The following is a 23,629-nucleotide window of genomic DNA, read 5'->3' as shown; positions in this document are numbered from 1 at the left end:
GCTGAAGAAATGTTTTAAGAGTTAACATGACATTGACAAAAACGTTGAAATATCAAAATGGACTCTTGCCAAACATTTTAGCTTTAACATAATTCATATTATTGTGTGTGTGTGTGTGTGTGTGTGTGTGTGTGTGTGTGTGTGTGTGTGCGCGTGTGTTTGTGTGTGTGTGTGTGTGTGTGTGTGTGTGTGTGTGCGTGTGTGTGTGTTTGTGTGTGTGTGTGTGTGTGTGTGTGTGTGTGTGTGTGTGTGTGTGTGTGTGTGTGTGTGTGCGCGTGTGTGTGTTTGTGTGTGTGTGTATGCGTGCGTGTGTGTGTGTGCATGTGTATAGTTCCCTTTAAGACATTTTTACCCTTTGAGTGTATAGTTGAACATGCTTTTTTTATTAAAACTTATATACAGCTACAGTTATTGCACTTCCCAATTATTTCCATTTTATTCATGCATATACTGTGCATTCGAATAAGAGAGCAGTATTACACAATTAGCAGCAGGGGGCAGTGTAAAATCAGACAACATGTCAGACAATAGGAGAGCTTTCAAATCTAATTTTATTCCTCTAAAATTGTCCTGTCTTCTGTCAGTATAAACATCTAGTCAGCATTGATACACATTTCACACTTTTTATTTAATCAAACTACATTCAGAAACAATAATTTATCATATTTTACACCTCAACATAACTATATCCAAACTCTAGATTTTTCATAGCCATTATATTATGAAAACAAGGAAAAGCTTTAAGAGAAATTATACTTTAAATGGTAAAAAATAAAGGTATCTCCCCAAGAATTGCACAACTAAAAACAACATATTAATTTCTTTGTTTCTTTCTTGTTTCCATTGACATGCCTAATCTGTCAAGGTATAGAGCATTAAATGTGTGTCCTTTTTTATAGCAACCATTGTAATGAAAAGACACAGGCTAAACATATGTGCTTCTTTCCATCGGCTTCTTTAGCTTTTCTTACAGACTTAAGGTACCAAACTTTCCTGTGCCTCCCCTGTTAACTTCTACAGGCTGCAGGATTTCTTAACCATATACATTTCAACCATAAACCCCAATAGCCCACTAATGGTGGGCTATGAATCCATGCAGTAATCTGCCCTGCTCTACCTATTTGTATACTGCTTGCATCCCGCCTCCACAGCCCCTCTAATTTCTTGAAACCTTGTACAAATTCTACTGCCTCTCAATCAGTCAACTTTCCCTTGCACAACTTCAGATTAAATCACAGTTAAACAAAACCATATACACATTCCTTAATCTGTGTCATTTATTTAATAAAAGTTAAGAATTTACATATATCTGCAAAGATCACACTGATTCTTAGGAGGCTGCTGTACCTTATGGAACTGTGACATCCAGTGACAAGTGTACATTTATTGACAGACGGGGCACTTGAATGTTATCCATGCTAAAACAGATAGCATTTCTCTTTGGCTACAGTGTGCAGAGGTATTTGGCACAAGCACACAAGCACTTGCAAAAGCAGACCTTGTTTTCACATTTACTTCCAAAGTGAGCAGTGACGTGTAAATACATTTTACAAGTTTCGACTGGTCATGCATCATTTAAAGCCCTACAAGCTACAAACAGAGGGGGCACAAAAAAAAAAACATTTTTTGCACATCATTTAGTATAGGACAAAGACTGTATAACATAATTAAATGTTCAGAGATAGATAAAAGATATAAGCCTGATATTTTTTGCTTTATGATCCTCCACCTGTCAACACACTAACATCCAGTGATTTAATCCTGCGATTGAAACCACAACTATTCATTTTCAACATCTTTCAGACATTTCAAGTTTCAAAGAATATTTCAGTACAGGCTCTGTTTAGATGGTATTCTTGCTAAATTAGAAGAAAGAGCTCTCCAGAAGCCTTACACAAACCTTCCCCAGGACAGGCATATGGTGGACTATAGAGCATACAATAAAAGGCAGTATACTCTATTCTCATTAGCAGATACATGTGTGTGTAAATGTGTTGACAGCAAAATAAATGTGATACGCAATATTTTGAACAGAAAAAATAGATGTTTACCAGTATTCAAGTTCTAACATTTATCTCAAAAACGTGACTGGCTTCTGGATTTCAATGTTATACTGAATAACTTCATCACCTTGTGTTAGTTGCATTTTAGACTTAAATTTGTGGATAAAGGGCTGCTCATGTGTATCATTGCCAATAACCTTTTACCAAAGCCTAATTCCGACTCAAAACCCAAAGATATTCAATTAACAATGAAAAAAAACTGGAACCAATATTATTTGGCATTGCTGACTTGAACAGTGAACCAAGTAACAAAATAGTTGTTGAGTAATTTATTTATTTTAGCACCAAACGAATAGTATGTGAAGATGTCCAAGTCTAAGAGTGACTGATTTACTGGTGTTTACATTGCCCCTGGCCTCCAGACACAGGGCTGGACTCCCACCTTGGTTGCAACAAAACGTGGTTTGGGTGCCTGAACTGGGTCAGCCTTGAGTGGGGGTAAAGAGGCAAGGATACTGAGTTCAGGAGCACTCTGGAACTGCTTGGCTGCCTGGAGCCCAGTGGTGTATGCTACTGGAGTGTATGGTGTAGGAACTGCAGGGGGTACAGGGTGTGAAATAAGGGTGGCAGAGAATTTTGGGAGGCCGGGCAGTCCAGCTGGTTGGGAGGGAGGTGGAGCTGGCATTGGGGCAGTGACTGGTGCTGGTGTCAGTTGAGGGACTGGGCTTAGAGATAAATGAGCAAAAGGTGGCGAGATCATTCCAGAATAAGTCAAACGTTCTCCGAGAGTAGTTGCAGAGCGGGGTGCAATGACCTTGGGAGCCAGAGTGGGAGCTGACATGGGTGTGGGTGTGGAGAATCGCTTGACCTCGAAGACACGGGCTGTTTTGATGGGGATCTGCTTAGGTGAGGTTAATGAGCTGCCCACCATTGTTGTTGTGTAGTCACCCTGCTGCTGCCTCTGGACCTGGTAAGAAGGCATGGCTGATAGATTAGCAGCACTGCCCCCATAGTTGAACATGGCAGAATTGAGCTGGTAGGGCTGCCTTCTCATGAAATCCAGAGCTTTGATGCCCTCTTTTTGGGAGCCTCCTCTTCCCCTGCTTTCTGGCTTGGCTGTATTCTTCTGCGGCCCTGTAGGGATAGAGGGGGCCAGGAGTGGGTTGTACCCAATGGGTGGAGGGGCACGGACATTAGGGGAGTATTTCCACTGAGAAACAAAGGCAGGATTGGAGGAAGAGTCTAGAGGTTGGCCTGTACTGTGCAAGGCCACTTCCTGCTGATAAGGGGTCTCGGGTGGGGTGTCCACTACATACATACCCATTCGGGTTTGTCTGCGGGCAAATAGCTGGGCCCCTTTACCTCCTGCTTGAAGAAACTGTGGAGCCTCCTGGATGACCCGAGGCTTAGGTGCCACTGGAGGAGGTGCCCTTCCCATGGCGGCCTCACCACTACTCTCCTCCTCTGCGCCATCATAGATAGCCTCAGACTGTGGTTGACCATATTTGTGTCGGCTAGCCCTGTCATCCAGATTTTGTACCATACACAATAGGTCTGGATTGGGGGAGTTCTTCTTGACGTCTGGCACATTGAACATGGGTTTAGGTTTTCCAACTCGTCGGCGAACATCAATTAAGATTCCTGTGCGACCTGTTGGACCAGGAACAGGGATTGGAGCAACAGCTTCTGCCTGAGAGGCCCCTGACACTGTAGTTACAGGCAAATTGGAAAATTGAGGTGGATGGGATTGACCAACTGGCACTTGAAGTGCAGGCATTGGAGCAACTGGGTCAGATGAACCAGGAATTTGAGACACAGGAAGAGCTGGGGCTGGAGCCATTGGTGTCCGCGGAGCCAGGAGAATTGAAGGCACACACACTGGGGGTGCAGCTACAAATGGAGCCTGATGAACAGCAGTTATTGGTGGTGATGTTTGCATTTTCTCTACAGAGGAAGAGACAGCTGGAGGGTGAAAAGTTGGAGGTTCTGGTGTCTGGGCCAAGGGACCTTGAGGTACAAAGGATGATGGGGAGGACACTGATGGGTGACCAGGGGGTAGTTGTGATGTTATTAATGTGGGATTGGCTAATTCAGAGGCAGTGGTGCATTGTGATGGCAAAACAGCTGCTGAGGAAGGACGCTGGGCTGTCTTTGTGACAGAAGGTCGGAACGTTACAGGGGCAGTCGATGCCCGAATGCTGATGAAGCCAGGAGTGAAAGGACGTGCTGTTCTGTTGAGAACATTACTAGCAGGTAGTTCTGGTAATGGTGTTTCAGCTGATGGTGCAGGTCTGGTCAGTACAGTCACTGATGGAGTAGCTGGTTTGGGTGCCACAGGTGGAGGTGACATCATTGTGCTACTGCTAACTGCAGAGTAGAATACATCTCCATTAGACATTCCGTAGGCTGCAATTGGACCTGGAGCCTGAGACAGCCCTTGCTGTGTGGCTGTAGGGCCAGATGGTATCATCTTCTGAGGCTGTAGGTTTGGCTGCATTTGTGGTTGTATCTCTGGTTGCAACTGATATGCCTGAGCCTGCCCCTGGACTTGTGACTGCGCAGGAGCCTGAGGCTGTTCTGCCTCAACCTTCTTGGCATGCTCAGCAGCCCTCTTTCTCTGTTGTTCAAACAGCTGAGCGCCCTTGCCTGTGGTGTTACTCAACCCTGGACTTGGAGCATCTTCTACCCCATCCCCACGCCCTTCAGTGCCTGCAGTTGCCCTTTTCTCCAGCATATCTATGTAGTCACTATCCCAAGTTGGATCAGGAACTGCAGAGAAGCCATCATCATCAAACTCTGATTCACTGCCAGGGAATATCCCATCCTCCTCTTGTGAGTCCTGACACCTATCCTCATCCACACTACCAAAACTAGTTAGAGTGTACTTCTTGGAGCGCTGCCGTCGCTTCTTGAACATCAACACCCCCTTGGAGTGAGGGTTTGGAGCATCAGTCAGTAAGGATGCAATCGTTCGACACTTGGTTTTGGCTTCTTTTACATGCTTGTCTTGCTGAGTATCCCCTCGGTTCAATTCTGGAAGGTATGAAAGCCATAGCTATTAGGAAGAGTTGCACAAAAGCGTAACTTACGTACCACAGTAAGGTAACATCTGAATGATCAAGTTTAAGCTTTAAACCAAGAATGACTCTGACAGGCATCTAAACATTTCCTGACCATCATGCCTTTAACTGGCATCCATCTCTTAACTTGCCACAGGGGCACTTCCGGGAAAATTCCAGGGAAGCTTTCAGCTTTTCACATTAGCTGGGGTGAAGGATACATTTGCACAAATTATTAGTCTTATATACTCTGACATCTAACTTAACTAGAAATATCTGCAAGCTAATGGAAAGTTGCATGTTGTAGGTGACTGGAAGGAGAACTTCAAAAGGTAGCCGAAACAAATCCTTTAACTTGTTATGGTATTAAGCAGATTATCATAGGCAAACTAATTCTGTTACGCTAATATGCAGTGCCACGTGAAGGGAGTTCTTAATGTGGACAGGGTTCCTAAGTAGGACAGTAGAATGTCAAACCCACACTCAGTGATGGCAAGGGGGATTTACAAGGGTACATTTATTAAGTTCTTAAAACAGCCCATTGACCTTAAATAGACCAACTCTGTCCTTTTCCTACGCTTATTATGGCTGATGGACAGGGTTACAAGTTCTAGGAAGGAATTCTTGGTCAGTGTCAGTGCTCTGTATCTGTTGCTGTCTCACTGTATCCCCACAATTTTTTGACTTTTTGTGAATACAAAAAAAAAAACATGGTATTTAAGGCTTCAGTAATGACACATCATGACATAATGTAAAAAGACTGTGTATCTTAAATATCCCAAAAGAAAGCCAACCTAATGTCATAGTAAGTTTAACAAAACATATCACTCCTGTCCTCTTTCACAAAGTTGATCAATTAGCAAAACAAAAGACAGCAAGAGAAACGGTTATAAAAGAGGGAGAGAGGGGCAGGGGAAAGAGAGTATCCCTGCTTTGATACCTTGTAGCAACTGCAAATGCTTTTCAGCGTTTTTACACACATAACTGGAGGTAAATATAGTAAACCTTAGCGACTATACTTTTTTAACAGAATTGCCTTAGATTGACACCACCAAACTGGATTAACCTGAAAGAAAACATGAATGTTTGATATGTTATTGCCGTCGACTAGGATACAGTGGTTTTCTTAAGAATCTCAAATACTATTCCTATTGGCATTATAATAAATGTTACTATCAATATACATTTTATGCCACCTCCATCTCTAAGAGGAATATTCTGAATACATATTTTGAAATAGGGATGGGTGTGCATTAAGTTTACTGTCTGCTCATAGTGTGAAAAGTTGAACCTCCTGCAAATATCTAGGTTTGTATGTATTGTACACGTAATCTATGCCTTAAAACTAGCTATATGCCAGTATCATATTGACATGTGGTGCTGATTGACTATCACTGCCTGTGTATGGGAATGGAGGAGATCAGCTGATCTTTACTGCAGTGATACATTTCTATGCTGCAACGCAGAACGCAGATGGCACGTAGAAATAATGCATAGAAAATAAAATAAATTAACAGTATCAAAGAGTATCCTTGAGAAAAAGATTTATATAAGATCAATATATATCTGCTACAAGACGTCACAATATGATGATATAAGTATGTGTTTGTATGTAAGGTTTTTACTCGTGAACCAACCAGTGACCTTTATCAGGAACATGTATGCTACATATGTGTGGAAAAAACAATTTCCAGGACTCCCCTTGTAAAAGAGATCCATAATCTCAATGAGATTATCCTGGCTAAATAAATGTAAAATAAAAAAGACTACATGTGATGCACAGGTTTCTGTCATTGTTCTTCCTCAGCTGTACTTACTGGCTTGTTTAGCCTTTTCCATGTAGGTTGTTGTAAGCTCCTCGTCGATGGGGTTACTCACAGGACCCACCATAGGTATGAGCTGGCTGCGGGATCCCAGCATCAGGGCCTCCTTTGCCCTCTCAGGGGATACCAGTGGCACGTTGGCTGGCTCTAGAAAGCCACTATCCTCCTCTTGCCCTCCATCCCGTGGCCCCTGGTCATCTGCTGAGGAGATGATGGAGGAGGTCTCAGTGGATGTCTGGGAAGACCACATTCCTGGAACAGGAGGCTGGTAAATCACCTCCCTCCGTGCCACCCCCGGTAGCCCCCCTCCTCCCTCTCCACCTCCCCCGGGTCCATCCAACAGGCCAGGGTAAACATGTGCATCTGGAGCGCTGTCATAGCCGCTCATCTCTGACGTCTCCCCACCCCCAGGGGAGGCTCTTCCTGTTGGTTTCCCTGTATTGGAGTTGCTGGGGCTGCGGCGTTTCTGCCGGCGCTGCCTCTCATAGCCTGCCACATCTGCATCACTGTCCGTTTCGCCGTAGTAAGCCTCACTACCTGGTGGAGATGTCAATCCACTGGTTATAGAGGAGTGGCTACGGTGGACTTCGCGGACAGGTGCATGGTGGGGGTGGTTGGGTGACATGGCACGCAGAGCAGCGCGGTACTCTTTGTCTATACGGGGAGATGGGGCGCGAGTCACAAGCACCACAGACTGAAAACCAGCAGGCGCCCTGCAAACAGGAGATATAAATATGGTAATTATTACATCTCGACTCGAGTCCTTCTACTTGCTCCATTACAATCGGTTGATGATGCTTATGACTAGTAGGAGTAAAATGATTTTGTTCCTCTGACCTTCTGACCCGGATGTGTAATATTCCAGGGGAGCTGTCGATGAGGCCCATGGCCTGGGCATGGGATAGCGTTCCACATGGCTGTTCGTTGATGGACACCAGTTCATCAGCCTCCCGAAGCCCAGCCCTACATGCCTTGCTGCGTTTACGCACCTGCACCAGCAAAGAAAGGCAACATTTCAAACCCTCACACAAGATGACGAAAAGTTACACATATATGTTTTGACCATAGGTGTGAATGTGAGTGTGAATGGTTGTTTGTCTCTACATGTCAGCCCTGTGATAGACTGGCGTCCTGTCCAGGGTGTACCCTGCCTTCACCCAATGACAGCTGGGATAGGGTCCAGCCCCCCCGTGACCCTGAATACAGGATAAGCGGTAGACAATGGATGGATGGATGGATGGATATATGTTTTGATGTTTTATATCATAAAATATGTTTTGGTATGAAGCCAATGTATTTTACAGTTTTGTGGAGCATGTCTAAGACAACTCAAATATATCAAGTGTCTCAGGGGCACATGCCCAGTCACGCTTTAAGGACAAGTTCAAAAGATTCCCATATGTAATGTTAATTCATACAATATTGATTTTCTGTTGCTCCAGGACTTGGAACTTAAAGCCACGTCTGGTTCGAAAAGCTGTGGTGCATACTAGTTTCCTCAAAGACATATAAAGACAACTGGTACTACCACCAGCACTCTTTTCCCAGTGTCCTGACAGTTCCATCTTGCTGTGGACACATGCCACATATTGCAGCTCGAGTGGGGCACTCTAGACACTTTAACAGGGAAATGCCAGCCAGTAGCCGTCTTCATTTGGTGCTTTGCTATTTGTGCCCGAGGTGTGTCAAGCCCATGGCTTTACATCCAACATTAGGTTTAACAAGACATGTCAACATGTACCATGAAACATTCAAAGCAGAAAATGACTGCAGAGCTGATTGCATTTGCACTGAGGGCACTGCTATTGAAATTAATATTGAATGTAAGATTTTGGACATTAAGACGTTGCTTTGGTTGACCTAATACGTTTTCTTTCCAGCTATTCTGGTTTGCCTGTAATGAAATCCCACATCCACATTTAGCTAAGCCTTTCAAAGTGGTCTGTGCTTGCTTGTGGTACAGGATGACAGTTATTCAGTCAGTCACCTTGTGGTTGCAGGTCATAACAGTTATAATACCCTTACATGCTCGCACACACACACACACACCACATGGACTGATACAAAAATACACATAAAGTCATATAAATAAACACACAAACATGCGCATGGAGACCCACAGGCACAGACCTAGCACTGACACACTGGCTCTGTCAATGAAGCTCCAAACTGCTGCACCTGTTACAGATGGTATAGTACAACTTCCTGCTCTCAGGGGTGAAGGAGCACTCTGTTTTGGATTGTCATACAGAAACAGCTGTCGTCCACCACCATGAAGGTGATTTGTTGCTCTGTGTACATACTACCACATTGTGCATAAGTCAAGTCCATGTTGGATTAACATTTTAACGAGCAAATAGTTGTTTATGCATTTGGTTATTGTAGAAGAGGTTTGTCTGGAGGGGAATGACTCACATTTCATTTCTAATGAACCAAAATTAGCCTCTTAGTAAGTAAAGATTCCTCATTGTACGGTTTTGACATAAAGAATGTGAGATCTGTAAGGGGAAACATTCTTTTTTTGAGAAGTGATGGAATATAATTATTTGAACATAATTGTGCATGATAGAGAGGTAAAATACAATGGATTTCCTAGATATTTATGTATGTATGTATATATGTATGTATTCACAGCTTATGTGCCTGAATGTGTGCAATATGGAATACACGCAATTAAGTAATCTGGATTTGTTTGCACATGAACCTAAAAAAATAAGTTATACGTTCATCCACAGCAAGATACTGATTAGTGCATGTGTAAAAATAGTGTATGCGGTTCATTTTTTAGGTCTGAGCTGAAACACACACCTTGGCTGACCCTGTGACCTGCTGCTTCTTAACCAGAAATAGCCACCTGGAAAAGTAGTTCTCCTCAACTCAACAATTATTGAAAGTGTGTATCGATTTTTGTGTTTGTTCACATGTAAAATCATCATTTTTCTTACAACTCATGTCCCAGACGGTGATGACATGGAACTGATAAACAGCCAAGGATAAACATGAAGTCAGAAAACGTTACTACAACTTTACCCAAGGTTCTAATATTCTCTTATTTTTTTCCCCATCCATTTTCAGCTTTGTACAATTGTTTTTTCCTGCTCAAATGCCTAATTCCTCTTTTGCTTACATGTGAATGTTTAGCTTTCTCAAATGGAGACCAAATCTGGATTGCTTGGCTTGTGCCAAATGTGGACACCAAATTCTTGTCCATCAAGAATTTGCTTTAGAGGAGTAAAGTGACCTGAGAGTTATAAGGTTAAATATTTCACACACTATTTTATTTCAATGAACTTATTTACACAAGCAGATATAAAAGTACTCTCACAAAACTATATAATTTTAGTATTCTAGATCCGATTGCAAGACCTGAACTAAACCCAGACGTTCAGGATGGTCATTTCTCACCTATGTGGTTTTTACTGTAAGCTGCCAGCTCAACCAGGGCTGGAAAGATTTGAGATTCTTAGTAAATTGATTAAGTAGTGGAAATATGCTTTTTTTTTTAAATGACCAAATCAGCTTATGGGTGAATGGTGTGTATCCAGAAGCTCACATTAATAGTTTATAAAACTGACCCTAACGCAGATGCTCAAATCACCACTGAAGAACAGTGTAGTAGCACAAAGTCAAAGAGATCTGTCAAAACAAACCACGTAACCCATGAAGCGAAGTGCAGACTTGCTGGTCATTATCATTCTAAATTCACAAGAACTTTGAGCTTCATGCATTTTAAAAGGAGAAGCAGCATTCAGTGGAAGATATATGTGACGTGACAAGCTTGCCCTATACTCCCAGCTGAACTTGAAGTTTAAAGTTCACCCAATCAATCACCCGTTCGCCTGCATGAAGACATTCTCAAACAAGATCATGACTCATATTCAGGCCCCAAACCAACCTGCATGGCAGCCAATATTCCATTTCAACTTTGTCCACAGCTCTTTAAATCTCCACGTAATATATCCCAGCTGATGTCTCACGTGAATCTAACATTCTTCTTTCCACTCAGCAAACCATGAAACTAGTTATGTTGGTCCAGTTATGTTGGGAGTGAGTCAGCTGCCTTACCTTAGCCACCTGCAGCAGTTTCTGATGTTCCACGCCTCCCTGGAGACGAAAGCCCCACGGCGCTCCACCGGACAATGTAATTATCACTTCTTCTACAACCATTGTTCTGCTTTCTCAGTCTCTTTTTCGAAAAAAAAAAAATTCTTCCCGTTTCTTGGTTATTTTCTGCTCCTCTTCGGTTTTTAATCTTTCTTCTAGGGGGCCCTCAGTGAGTTGGCCCCATGGTCAGCGGTCAGGGCCCCATCAGAGACCTCTGACGTGCTCTTTGCCTGCCGCACTGTCCGGACACCGACTTCTGTCTGAATCCAGCTCCAAGGCCAACGCTCACACCTGAACGCACACACATGCACACACAAACTGTTGTGCCGCCCACCCATGCCCAGAGTGGGCCAACCATCATAGCCAAGAGAGGGAGCAGGAGAGAGAAAATATGATGGGGGGGAGGGGGAGGAGGTCTGTGTCTGCTTACACCGAGAAATGCCAACCCAAACGAGCAAGGGGAGGATCCAAGGCAACACTTGTCCTGTCACTCAGACCTATGCCATTGGGTTGCTGATAGCTCCTCCAAAAATAGGACAGCACCACCACCTCTGCTGCTTTGCCTGCTCATCTGCACACTAAGGCAAAGTTAACATTCAGAACATCCACATGGCACAGTTTCATATCTGGCTTTACAGCATTGAGGTCATTTATAACCTTTAGTGGGGTCACAGCCAGACTCTCAAATCTCAGGGTCAAGACATGCCATGTTAGAACAGTCCACTTTTGATCAGTTCCATTTGCATATTCTTCAGTTTACACCAAGGGGTGCTGATTAAAATAAATGCCGTAGACAATAAACGGATTCTCTTTGGTGCTGGTTAGTCTTTAACTGTTGAGGCTGCTGTGTATCCTGCCAGCTTCTCTGGATCTGGAGACATTCTAGGCTGTCATCATAGAGCCTTTAGGATAAATACTTATGCAAGGTCTGTATGAACAGCCGGCATAGCAACATTGAATTATGTCCTAATTCCACAGTGTTGACTGATAACACTTTGAAACACAGAGGAGACCGATGTCTGCTTGTATAAATCCGATGTGTCAGCTTTTCTCCAGCTTGGTTTTGAATCTATTATGCACACAAATATTTGCAGATATGATTTACAGAAAATCTGAATTTGTGTTTGTATGTGTGGGCAAGTGCAGGGAGCATAACATGGAGCTGAGCATTGGACCTTGGGAAAATGAGTCCCTGACAACGTAAAACCTTATGAAGAGTTTACTTAACCCCCATATGGTGCTAGAAAGATCTCATGTACATTGTGGGTCAAATGCAGCTTTTTTTTCTTCTTTCATCACAAAACACTAAAAAAGCAATAATGTTTAAGTCAGATATGGTGCCTCATAAGTAACTTGTTATACTTCATAGCCACAACATTTTTTATTTTTTAATTTGGGGTCCAAAGATTACGTTCACTCATCTGACCCCACTACATTGTATTTTCCTTTGGGGCATTGACAGGCCTTTAAACCTGTTGATAGAGACTGGTTCATTCCCATTGCTGAAAAGGCAACACTGCCATTATCAATGCTACAGGAGTTTACCAATGATAGCTGGTCCCTTTGGCAGACTTGCTCTGCAGCTGTCTCCAGACCTCAGGATAGTAACCAAGATCAGTCCTGGGTCAGACACTTAGATAAAATGTCACCCTCTCTTCCTGGAGACAGTATTAGATCTAACAAAGTGCCACATTTAAAGCAACCACTCAGATATAACTGATCCACTTCATGTCAGATCTGTATTTACTCTGGGAAAGTTATGGATTGAACATTTATCTGTATAAACATGTTGTTGTGTCAACTACTCCCCCTAGTGGGTGGGATAGTCGTTGCCCTCTTGGAGTTTTTAACTTCTCTGTTTACTTAATATAAATACAAAAAAATACACAATGATTAAGTTTTATTCAGTTTAATGGGTTTTCTCTTTTGTTGTTGATAATATCTAATATTAGATCTGAGCTATTTTTAACTAGCCTTTTGTGTCTGGTGTTCACTTTACACCAAGTTTTACACAACAGAAAGTTTTCAGGGTGCACCTCAACTAGCCTGCAGGTCACTACATGTTCAGATTATGTCTTCCTAAAGTATTTTTGGACAAGGAAAAAAAACAGTCTCAGCTATCATGTTTTAGCTATAGAGATATTATGTAATGGTTTGGTTGCAAATTCTAAATTGTAAACCACGAGACTGAAGTGAGTTTTTAATTGACACATTTCAAATATCATTGTGTTCAGTTTCTTTCAGGGACTAACAAACTAAAGAAAGACACTGCATTGCAGAGTGTGGCTTCTGCCCCTAACACATCAGGAAGAGGTCTACTAAGTCACTCTGCCGTTGACGAACGTCTTTCAAGAAAAGTGAAAAGGTAAATATCTATATGCAGCAGCATGGCTACAACGTTTTACTTTCCCTTTATGGCTCCATGTGTTCTTTCACTCCATATGCTTTCTATTGTGTTGACGCATCAAAATGAATTAAAGCGGCGTAGCGTAGACTTGCCAATTGTGGCTTTTAACTTAGGAAATGGAGGAAGCTGGGTGTTTTTTCCCGTGGACATGGGAGAACTGTTAAGAGAGGTGAACGCTTCATCCCTCTTATGTTCACCCTATTAATTAGTTTATGTCAGCCCATCTCCTTTAGAGGTTTCTCTTTCAGTATATTATGGTTTGCCTTATTTTCTCCTCCTTAGCAACTGTTTTGTTTTTACTGTGAAGAGCTTCAGACATTTCTCTCTCTCTCTCTCTCTCTCATTTTTCTATGTAATGACTTCCCTGTAGGCCAACGTGCACTCCTGAGACGACTTTGACGGACAGATCTGTTGAGTAGCAGCAGGAGCAGACCCGGTGCCCTTTAACCGATGCGTCTGTGCCAGCATGGCAGACACCGCCAGCCAGCCACTGCCAGCCCTGCCCCCTGGCTCGCTGAGGTGAAAACGAGACTGCCAGACCGATACACATGCTGCGAGCTGAGCTTTCACTAAAGGCAATACACAAAGTGAACAGTACAGGTTTTTAGAACAGCAGACACAGAAAGTAAACACATTTTCTATGACCCTCAAGAGTCACTTTTTTAAATGTCATGTTAAAAGGCTTGGTTTTCCCTTTATGGAGGTATATTTTTCTTCTAGCTTTTTTTAAAGGCCCATACGATTTCTTCTGGGAATTCAGCCTTGTGTATGAATAATGCTTCATGTGTGACATCCAGTTCACTTCTTCTCTTTCTGAAATGATCAGTGCAATACGTGTTTAACTGCATAATTATTATTTTGTCTGGAATGTAATAGTTATTATCCTAATAATGTATGTGGATCTGTCAAACCTCTGATCTGCTGATTGCAAAACATGTTTAAATATGATGGTCTTAACCTGTCCAGATCTGAGGTATTTTTTTTGTTTTTGGTGAGTTGCGAGCCCTTTAAGTTCACACAAGGATGTCTTTAATTGTTTCAGATGTGTGTCAGCAAAAGAAGTCGCTACCCTTATTGAACCCACTTGATTTTTTCCTTAACACCTCACTTACTCTCTCGTTCTGTGCCTCCACCTTTGTCCTCCTCGTGCACTGGACTCCATCTTTGACAGATTGTGCTGCATGAATATATGCATCCTGTGTCATCTGCTTCACGACATTGTGCCAGGTGGCCCTGCATCACCTCGGTGTGCTGTCGCCAGTGAGTCAAACTAACGCATACACCTGCAAACTCAAAGAAAAAAAAAAGATGTTATAAAACTAAACATGGACTGTTTAGTTTGTTTTGTTGGATTTCAGGTGCTATAATCTGGAAACTGCATGAATAGACAGTCATCATTTATAGGTATGTGCGTATTTATGTCTGTAACCTCTATACTTATTATCCAGTCGAATAAATTAGTGAATGCAGTAGCTATCACACCCATAATCACAGTAACAAATGGCATTATGGGTATTTGAGATTTAGAAAATAAAATAATCACTGATGAGTGTTTTCTGGATGACATTGTGTTATTTCCTGCACCACTGGAACTCACCAGCCATCAGATCAGATTCTGGTTATATAGGCAGCTTCAGGGTGTTAATGGGTGAGACCTTGATGGTTGAGAGTTTGTCTCTTCAAGGAGTGTGCAGAGGAGTCCCTGTCTTCTTCATATGGATGCTGCTGTTGTCCTTTACTACTGGGGTTTTTATACTGAAAAGACCATACTTTGTTTGTGAAAGTCTGTTAAGTAAGAACATTTTATTTAGGCTAATTCGGAATATTGTCCATCAAAATTGAGGTAATCTGAAGGAATAAATGCATTTCCTTGCAAACTCAGCCAACACCCATTGTCTCAGATGATGCTAATGTCCATTCCAACCATATGAATATAATATATTCCTTCCTCTCTGGGTCTGTGGCATATTTTTGAGAAGCATTGCCTTTTATTATTTTCCGTCCATCTTTGCTATCAATCTGCATGTATTATTCCTTAAATCCTCACGGTGGCACTCTCCACCGACTGTACCACCGTAGCACACACACACACACACACACACACACACACATTGAGCTTGTGTAATCTCTTCCATTTTTGATGAGTCAAAGCCAGCGCTCACTCTCCTCAAGGGAAATGTCTGATAGGATGGAACAGGCCGGCCGAGGAGGTGCTGTAAAGAGGAGGAGGAGAAGGAGAAGTTGACTGCAAGTATGTGAATTTAACATAAGGCCACCAGCATCCGCTGTGTGGGTGGTTTGTTTGATGAGCCCAGACTGAGTGGTGCCCCCACCACCTCAGCTTCCTCGTGTCAGTCCATCTCTCAGTAAGGTGAGGAGAATAGAGAGTGGATTGAGTTTCTGCTGGCTGGAGGATACTCCTGGTGTATTTCAGGGGCAGCAGAGCCAGGATCTCTGTCAGTGTCACCTTCAGGACCGATGGGAGAGACGATGTCAGACGTAACTTTGGACCTACTATGAAGCCGTATTCTAAATATGTTCCAAATGAATGACTTTGTCTTAATTTGTTGCATTACACAATCGTTCCATATTTGTTGCTATGTATGTACTTGCTATCTAAAAGGTACTATTTAGCAGTTATTTGTATCATTGTGGGCATAATTACAGCAATTATAGGTACTATTAGCAAATATGTGTATAATTATGGGTATAATTACAGTTGTGAAAGGACAGAGTGAGCAAGTAAAAGTTGATGTTGATGCTGTCTGGATGAGCCACTATACTTTCAAAAGGGTGTCAAACTGGAACTGCAAGACGAGCTCCGAACACCACTTCACTCTGTGAGTTAGTCACTATACTATTGTCTATGGTCCATTACCCACGTCCTCCCTAAGGCCTTACACCCTAAACCCTCAGGGACTTAACCAACATTACAGTTGAGTGTTAAAGGTTGTGAGGTATGAAATGGTATAAATACGAATGGGACAGCACTTTGCTGCTACATATCACATTACTTTGCCGACGCCAGAACAGGTTATGTGCAATTGTGCATATTTATTTTACTTTTTTTTCTTATCAAAAGAGAGGTCAAATAATCTAGTCTGTTTTTGTCAAAACTGCTTCAATAAACAAATTTAAAAGAAATGGACAATGACTAAAGCAGGTGTGTGCTATTAGTCTATTCTCATTCCTCTGATTTTATGCATTTTCATGTAACTTCTTAAATCCTAGTCTATTTCTATTTAAATGTATTATCAGGCTGAATACTCATATCACGTCCTCTTTGTTTACCTTTTGTCGATTCAGCCTTCCCCTGGTAGCCCCACAAAGTATGCATAAAGAAAGAAAGAAAGTATGCATAAAGGGTTCAAAGTATTTTTGAAAGAACCCTCAAGCACTAGACGATCTGACAGTGGGACAGCCCTAATTACTCAAGGGCTTCAAGGCTCCTCAAAGTCTGTAGATCTGTGATTACGGCAGAATCTTCTGTGTAAGGACTTGTGAGTGTGAACATTGGGATTGGGCGTATCTACTTACATTTTACCTATTTTAATCAAGGTGTATTTGTAAAATGTCTGTTGCAAAAATAATGTTTAAATACCAAAATATCAAAACTAACATGGACCGACTCTTTGGCTGGACATGTTTGCAGAGCTATAGTAGGGTATGTGACCAAGACTTGATTTCTGAATTTACCTTTTTAAGCCAGCCTGTGTTTTAATTTAGGCAGGAATCCATACATTTTAATTAAACCACGTGTGCATATGGCGGACTATTTAAAATATCAACAAATCTCAGACGGGGACTTTTTAATATAAAAATAGGGCTCTCTATTTTTGATGGTCTGAAATAAAAGTAATTTAACACACACACACACAAACTTTAGCTCGACGGAGTGGATACAGATCGAGTGAGTCACTTATTCGTCGTCATGAATAAATCACACCCACTGCTACTCTCTTCTACTCTGCAGTACTGCCTCCAAGACACACACCTATACACACACACACACACACACACACACACACACACACACACACACACACACACACACACACACACATGCATGTTCACAAACAAACACCCTGTACAAGTACACACTAGCTATAAGTAGTATCCTTTGACCAACACAGTCATTCTGACCAAATTCCCCTTTGTTGCACAGTAGAAAGTGCATTTACTGATAACAGTACATCATGCCATGAAAAGGTTGCAAAAACTCTTTTTTCCCCCCTTGTTTTTCTTTTAAAATGTAGCTTTCATCATTGTGAGCAATTTTAAAGTGCACCTCGCTCATATCAATTCTCTCTTTGTGACCGCTTTCAACTATACAGACTGTTGAGGAGAGAACACAATCCTATCTTTCTACTCCTCAAGAAGACATTTGTCACTTTCCATTTTCATAGCCCCCCACCCCCACCACCCCTCTTAGCGGTAAAATGGAGTTCATGTCGCCCTGCATTTCCCTGAGGCAAACTGACGGCTACACCCAGAGACCCAGACGTACATAAACAGCGAGACAAAGTGACTGCTCCTTTTATGCCACTTTGTTTACGCTGTACTCTCTCATAGACAGCCGAGCGTTCTTTTTCTCGTGTGCACGTTATTGTTTTCTGTCTCACTGTTCCTGCTTTTTTCCTTTATAGCATCGATCTTTGTCATTTTTACTTACTGCTTCATTTCTCTTTTCTACGTTATGTATTTCTTTTCATACACTCCCACTTTGTCAGCCTCATGCTTACCTCATCCTTCCCTTTACTGCCATGTGGAGCTCAATCTCTCCAGCATACGCCTCGCACTCACTGTGGGCAAAAAGCCTGTGAAATTTCCCACAGGGTAAAGCAACATGAGTTTGCTTCTACAGTGTAGGAAATGTATCGGAGGTATTGATTTCCTCTCAGCATTATGGGAAGGGGACGGCAGTAAGGTGAATGCTAAGAGCCCTTCGATCGATGTACATTCTCATCACAGCGCCGGATGTTCCTCTGTATCTGATTGTTGTGTTTTATTGCCCCGGCACAGGCAGTAATTGTCATCGGGTGACTCTATTAATTCAGCAGTATCAGGTAACAAAAGACAGATGACAGTTGTTATTTGTTTTTCATTAGGGATTTACAGTAGAGTTTGGGATCTGCAGTACGGGAAATCATAGCCAAATACTTCATCATTCAATAGCATTTTAATAGGAGTAGCAGTCAGAAAAGAATTGTAGTAGCAGTCTAGTAATACATAGTAATACATATATGTTACAAAAAATAGAAGTGCTTTCTATCTGTTTTATTTGTCTTGAGAAAAATCCCCTGCAGCCCCAGTCCAATGGAGGTCAATGGAATATTAATTTTTATCAAAGAAGTAGTCCCTACGAACACTGTGTGGAGAATCCAGAGCAGCAGTTGCCAAATGTTTTCTGTTATTCCCACGTTGAATAAAAGCAAATGGGCTCACGCTGAACTTTTACCAACAATTTGACTGATGTGATGTGTTTACTTGATGACCTTCACCTGTTTTCTGTTCTTCCCTGTCAAAATCTGTCCATTTTGTATATCACATGTTTTCTGAATTAATCTCACTACTCCGACTGGCTGGCATCGAGACACACTTTTCCAAATGTATCCAATACAGGGACCTTTTCACAGCAGATGTTTTGACTTGTCAGTGCAACAAAACATTAACAGTGGCTCTAATCCAGTAATTATTGCGATGCAAGGCAACAATTAACTAATTAATTACTTACACAGTCTGTTTAACTTGAGTTTCACTTCACCTTTCTGATGCTGGTTTTGTGACCGACCATTTAAAGGATGTGAAAACATATCTTAGTTTAGTACTAGTTTACTCAGATGAGGACCTAACACTTGTTCTATTTTTAGCTCTTACTTTATCGGCAATGATACGTTGTGGTTTCCTTGTTTCCTTCTTTTGACAAATGTACTTATTGTAAGTCGCTTTGGACAAAAGCGTCTGCTAAATGACCTAAATGTAAATGTAAATATCTTCACATGTTGTCAATGCAAAACTGAAGTGTCAAAATGACAAGCTGTTTTTTATGGGGGGTTCGGACATAATTATGAAACAAGTCAAATTAATTAAATGTTGAAATATTTGTTTAAAGGGTCACTTATATGTCACTGTATATCTCAACCTGGACCCTATTTTCCCATATTTTGTGTCTAACTGCCTAAAATAAAAAAACATTTCTGATGTTGGTCCAGTATTGAACGAGAAGACAGTCGAATGCACGGAGTCCACTGAATCCTACATTATAATGTGTGCCACAAATAAATTATTTTCCCTTCATTTCCTGAATCAAGTAATGCTTATTCCTGGCAGGACGACACTTAATTCCCCAGATCCAACAAGAGTGTCAGTTGGAAATAATGATACCACAGATTATTTTGTTTGGGTAGAAAAATTATGCGACGATCAACTAAAAACAAATTGCAGTATATAAAATAGGTGGGTCGAAAATTGCAGATGCAAATGGTATTAAATTTGAAGAGTGCTTAATGACTGTATGACCTCTGCTGTCTGGTGTGTGTGTGTGTGTGTGTGTGTGTGTGTGTGTGTGTGTGTGTATTTCAGTTGCCAATGTCTTCCCATCCAATGTATGAGGCGCCTGGAAATACAGAGGAATGTAGCAAGGTACTTCTAACAGGGAAGCTTCTCTCTCTCACACACACACACACACACACACACACACACACACACACACACACACACACACACACACACACACACACACACTCACACACATACCTCTACCAACTTCTTGCCCATCTGAGAAACAGCAGTTTTTCTCCACCCACCACAGCAGCTGGCACCAGCTCAACCCCTTCTCCAGAAACCAAGAGTTAACCCTCAGAAAAAGACGACAACTCAAACTTGATGGGCTGATACGACTTTTGGACGAGCACTTCAGACGCACAGAACTGCCTATTTTTCTGCAGAAGCGATCCGGCTTGAGATTCATTGATTGCAGGCTAAGCAGAAAAGAAAAAAACGGACCAAATCTGACTTGAGTAGATAGAGATGAGGGGAGGGATCTGCTCTGTGCTTTTCCTGATGATTGGGGTGACTTTGATCAGGGGCTTTGGCTGCCTGGATGAACACAGGTCTGTGGTCGTCACGGAGGAGGTGGAAAGGCCCAGACCGCCACACCTTATCTTCATCATGGTGGATGACCAGGGTTACGGAGACATTGGCTACCACGGCTCGGACATCCACACTCCGGTCTTGGACCAGCTGGCAGCAGAGGGGGTCAAACTTGAAAATTACTATGTTCAGCCTATCTGCTCACCCTCTCGTAGTCAACTGATGACAGGGCGGTGAGTAATTTCCTTATCGTTAACTCATTATTAGGATAGGAAAATGATTCAGTTACTGCCTCTTTTCTAATATAATATAATTATCAATATAATATAATCAGAGGAAGTTTGTCTTATGGTGAATTCAGTGAAGGGGACATTTTCAATAGAAAGCCATAAAATATAAGTACCAGTGTCAAGATAAAGTATGCAATTGCGTATCTAATCTATGGTAATATAATTCCTGTTTTACTGCAGCAGAAAAAAATCTTAAAATGTACAATTTGTTTTATCATGATATCGGCTACAAAAGCAGAAATGATGATCAAACTAATAAAACTTTACAATCCTCAATAAAATGCATTGTAAAGAACATAGCTATTGGCAAAAGTATTGTATATATATATGCTTGTTCTGTTGTTTGCTAGTTTCATGCAGACTTTTTTTTTCTGGCTGAAATGTTGCGGGTTAAGAAAAAAATACTAAATGAACAGCTCCTCATCACAATATAATTAAGTAAATTCACTCAACTTCTTGGCTTGATAATGTGTAACAGTGCAGAGTATCCAAGGGTGCATTCCTCCTTAAACCATCTGTGAAATTTACAATTATTGTGTTATTATATACATCTTATCAAGACACTATCTTGCCAGCTATCAAATCCACACAGGACTCCAGCATTCAATCATCCGGTCACGTCAACCACTCTGTCTGCCTCCAGACATCCCTACCCTACCAGAGCGTCTGGTCGAGGCTGGATATGCCACATACATGGTTGGGAAATGGCACTTGGGCTTCTGCAGGCCGAGCTGCCTACCCACAGGACGTGGCTTTCAGAGTTTCCTGGGGACACTGACTGGCAGCGGAGACCACTTCTCCTATCAGAGCTGTGACGGGGCTGAGGCTTGTGGATTCGACCTGCATGACGGAGACAGGCCTGCCTGGGAGATGGCCGGCAACTACTCCACTCTGCTCTACATAGAGAGGTGAGCATCAAGGTACAAATTAAAGCAGAGACAAACTAAAAAAAAAAAAAAACTTTAAAATATATCCAATTTTTCTCTTTGTCCAACCAGAGTGAAGCAGATCCTGAGGAGGCACGACCCCCATAAACCACTCTTCCTCTACCTGTCCCTTCAGGCTGCCCATACACCCTTGCAGGCACCGGACCATTTTCTCCACCTATATGAATCCCAGGGCAATCGTCTCAGGCGCCACTATGCAGCTATGCTGAGCTGCCTGGATGACGGTGTTGGTCAAGTGGCCCAGGAACTGAAGACTAGTGGGCTCTATCAGAACTCAGTACTAATCTACTCATCAGATAATGGTGGGCAGCCACTGTCTGGGGGGAGCAACTGGCCGCTGAGAGGGGGCAAAGGGACCTACTGGGAAGGGGGCATCCGTGCTGTGGGCTTTGTCCATAGTCCCCTCCTTAAGAAGAAGGGTATAGTCAGCAGAGCACTGATCCATGTTTCGGACTGGTTTCCCACATTACTGGGGCTGGCCGGGGCCCTGCAATCCCACCACGGCTTAGACGGCCACGATGTGTGGGAGACCATCAGCGAGGGCCTACCCTGTCCTCGCAGTGAAATCCTTTTCAACATTGACCCAGTCTCCAGGAAGCCTGGGGAGCCATATGACAAGGCATTGGTGCTCAACGGATTTGGGATCTGGGACACAGCCGTAAGGGCAGCGATAAGGGCCGGGGACTGGAAGCTATTGACAGGAAATGTGGGTGACGGGGACTGGATACCACCACAAGCTCTTCCCAGTGGTCCAGAACGCTGGCAGAAACTGGAGAAGGGGCGCAGTGAGCTGGGGAAATCAGTTTGGCTGTATAATGTCACATCTGACCCCTATGAGAGGTCAGACCTGGCGGAAGCTCATCCTGAGGTGGTCAAACATCTGCTGACCAGGCTGGCAGAGTACAACCAGACCGCTGTGATGCCCAGGAATCCACCAGATGATCCTATGGCTGACCCCGAACTCCACGGAGGGGTGTGGAGCCCCTGGCTGGGCCTGGAGGGACAGGAGGGGGAGAATGGAGAGGAGGGTGGCAGGAAAGAAAAGATGATGAAGATTAAGCACTGCAGAGTATGCAAGTTAAAAGCCCTCTTCAAGAAGGTGGGGTCACGCCTGCAGAGGAACACCCTGTTCTCCTAAATATCTCATCGAGCAACATGCGTTAAACTAAAGTGTTCAGTATGCTTCAAATGGATGAACTAGGTTGTACTAATTGTCGACTGAACAAATCTTTGGAAAGAAATGATCAGACAACACCGTCATAAAGTTTTGGGGACAGGAGATCATCCTTCAAATCATCTGACAAGGACTTCATGTGAAGCATTCTGACACCTTAACCAGGAGGAAAGAGAGATGGTGACAAGCAAAAAATACAGACCAGCAGACAAGCAGGCGGGTCAGATAGATAAGCAAGAGCCACAATCAAACACAAGGTCAGCCTGATAGAAAAGCAGACAGGGCTGTGTGGCTGGCTGAGCAAGCCTAGTCACTCACTGTACCGCAGCCAAACTGCAGCAGTGTGACTTTGGGCCACTGTTGGACTGCAGATCAACTTGTGTGTCATCGTGCATGTATGTGTGATTAATACAGATGGAGTGCGTGCATGTGGAAGTGAGGCCTGAAGAGACAGGCAGAGGAATGGAGGGTGAATGTCTCATCTCCTAATCATCCGAGACGACCCTTTAAGGATGGCAGAGAGACATCCACAGGGTTTTTGTCAAATGTCACCTTGTTTTTTTTTTTTAAAGAATCCCTTCTGCCAGACTGTAATGTCCACCACACAATGTCCACCACACAATGTCCAGTCCCATCTGTGATGAGTAACCTAAGAAAGCTCAGTAGCTGATGCTATCCGTCTGTTCTGGATTTTAAATGTTATACTTAATTCATCTTCTGTGTTAGAAAA

At 42.7% G+C, this 23,629-nt stretch overlaps 2 protein-coding genes across 2 annotated transcripts; one reads left to right on the top strand and one right to left on the bottom strand.

Annotated features, from left to right (window-relative positions):
* Positions 1 to 1,748: 1,748 nt before the first annotated feature.
* On the bottom strand, positions 1,749 to 11,321 carry synpo2la (synaptopodin 2-like a). Its single transcript, XM_084021558.1, has 6 exons — positions 10,951 to 11,321; positions 7,723 to 7,874; positions 6,880 to 7,598; positions 2,299 to 5,036; positions 2,131 to 2,262; positions 1,749 to 2,064 (listed from the first exon to the last, which is right to left on the bottom strand). Exons 1-4 carry the CDS (start codon positions 11,050 to 11,052, stop codon positions 2,404 to 2,406), a joined length of 3,606 nt encoding a protein of 1,201 aa, XP_083877684.1. The 5' UTR covers positions 11,053 to 11,321; the 3' UTR covers positions 1,749 to 2,064; positions 2,131 to 2,262; positions 2,299 to 2,403.
* Positions 11,322 to 20,514: 9,193 nt separating this feature from the next.
* LOC311020998 (arylsulfatase I) lies at positions 20,515 to 22,941 on the top strand. Its single transcript, XM_084021285.1, has 3 exons — positions 20,515 to 20,721; positions 21,354 to 21,686; positions 21,777 to 22,941. The coding sequence occupies exons 1-3, from the start codon at positions 20,567 to 20,569 to the stop codon at positions 22,861 to 22,863; spliced, it is 1,575 nt and encodes a 524-aa protein (XP_083877411.1). The 5' UTR covers positions 20,515 to 20,566; the 3' UTR covers positions 22,864 to 22,941.
* Positions 22,942 to 23,629: the final 688 nt, after the last annotated feature.

The sequence above is a fragment of the Eutrigla gurnardus genome (genome assembly GCF_963514095.1).
Source record: "Eutrigla gurnardus genome assembly, chromosome: 11".
Classification (NCBI taxonomy): Eukaryota; Metazoa; Chordata; class Actinopteri; order Perciformes; family Triglidae; genus Eutrigla; species Eutrigla gurnardus.
Note: the sequence above shows the minus strand (reverse complement) of the source record. Positions and strands in the feature narration are given on the sequence as shown.

Excerpts from the sequence above, each read along its gene's own strand:
- synpo2la (XM_084021558.1), bottom strand. The coding sequence starts at position 11,052 with ATGGTTGTAGAAGAAGTGATAATTACATTGTCCGGTGGAGCGCCGTGG. Across the intron at positions 7,599-7,722 it reads TTACACATCCGGGTCAGAAG|GGCGCCTGCTGGTTTTCAGT; the intron begins GTCAGAGGAACA and ends TCCTGTTTGCAG. Across the intron at positions 5,037-6,879 it reads GGAAAAGGCTAAACAAGCCA|AATTGAACCGAGGGGATACT; the intron begins GTAAGTACAGCT and ends CATACCTTCCAG.
- LOC311020998 (XM_084021285.1), top strand. The coding sequence starts at position 20,567 with ATGGTGGATGACCAGGGTTACGGAGACATTGGCTACCACGGCTCGGAC. Across the intron at positions 20,722-21,353 it reads AGTCAACTGATGACAGGGCG|CTATCAAATCCACACAGGAC; the intron begins GTGAGTAATTTC and ends CTATCTTGCCAG. Across the intron at positions 21,687-21,776 it reads ACTCTGCTCTACATAGAGAG|AGTGAAGCAGATCCTGAGGA; the intron begins GTGAGCATCAAG and ends TTGTCCAACCAG.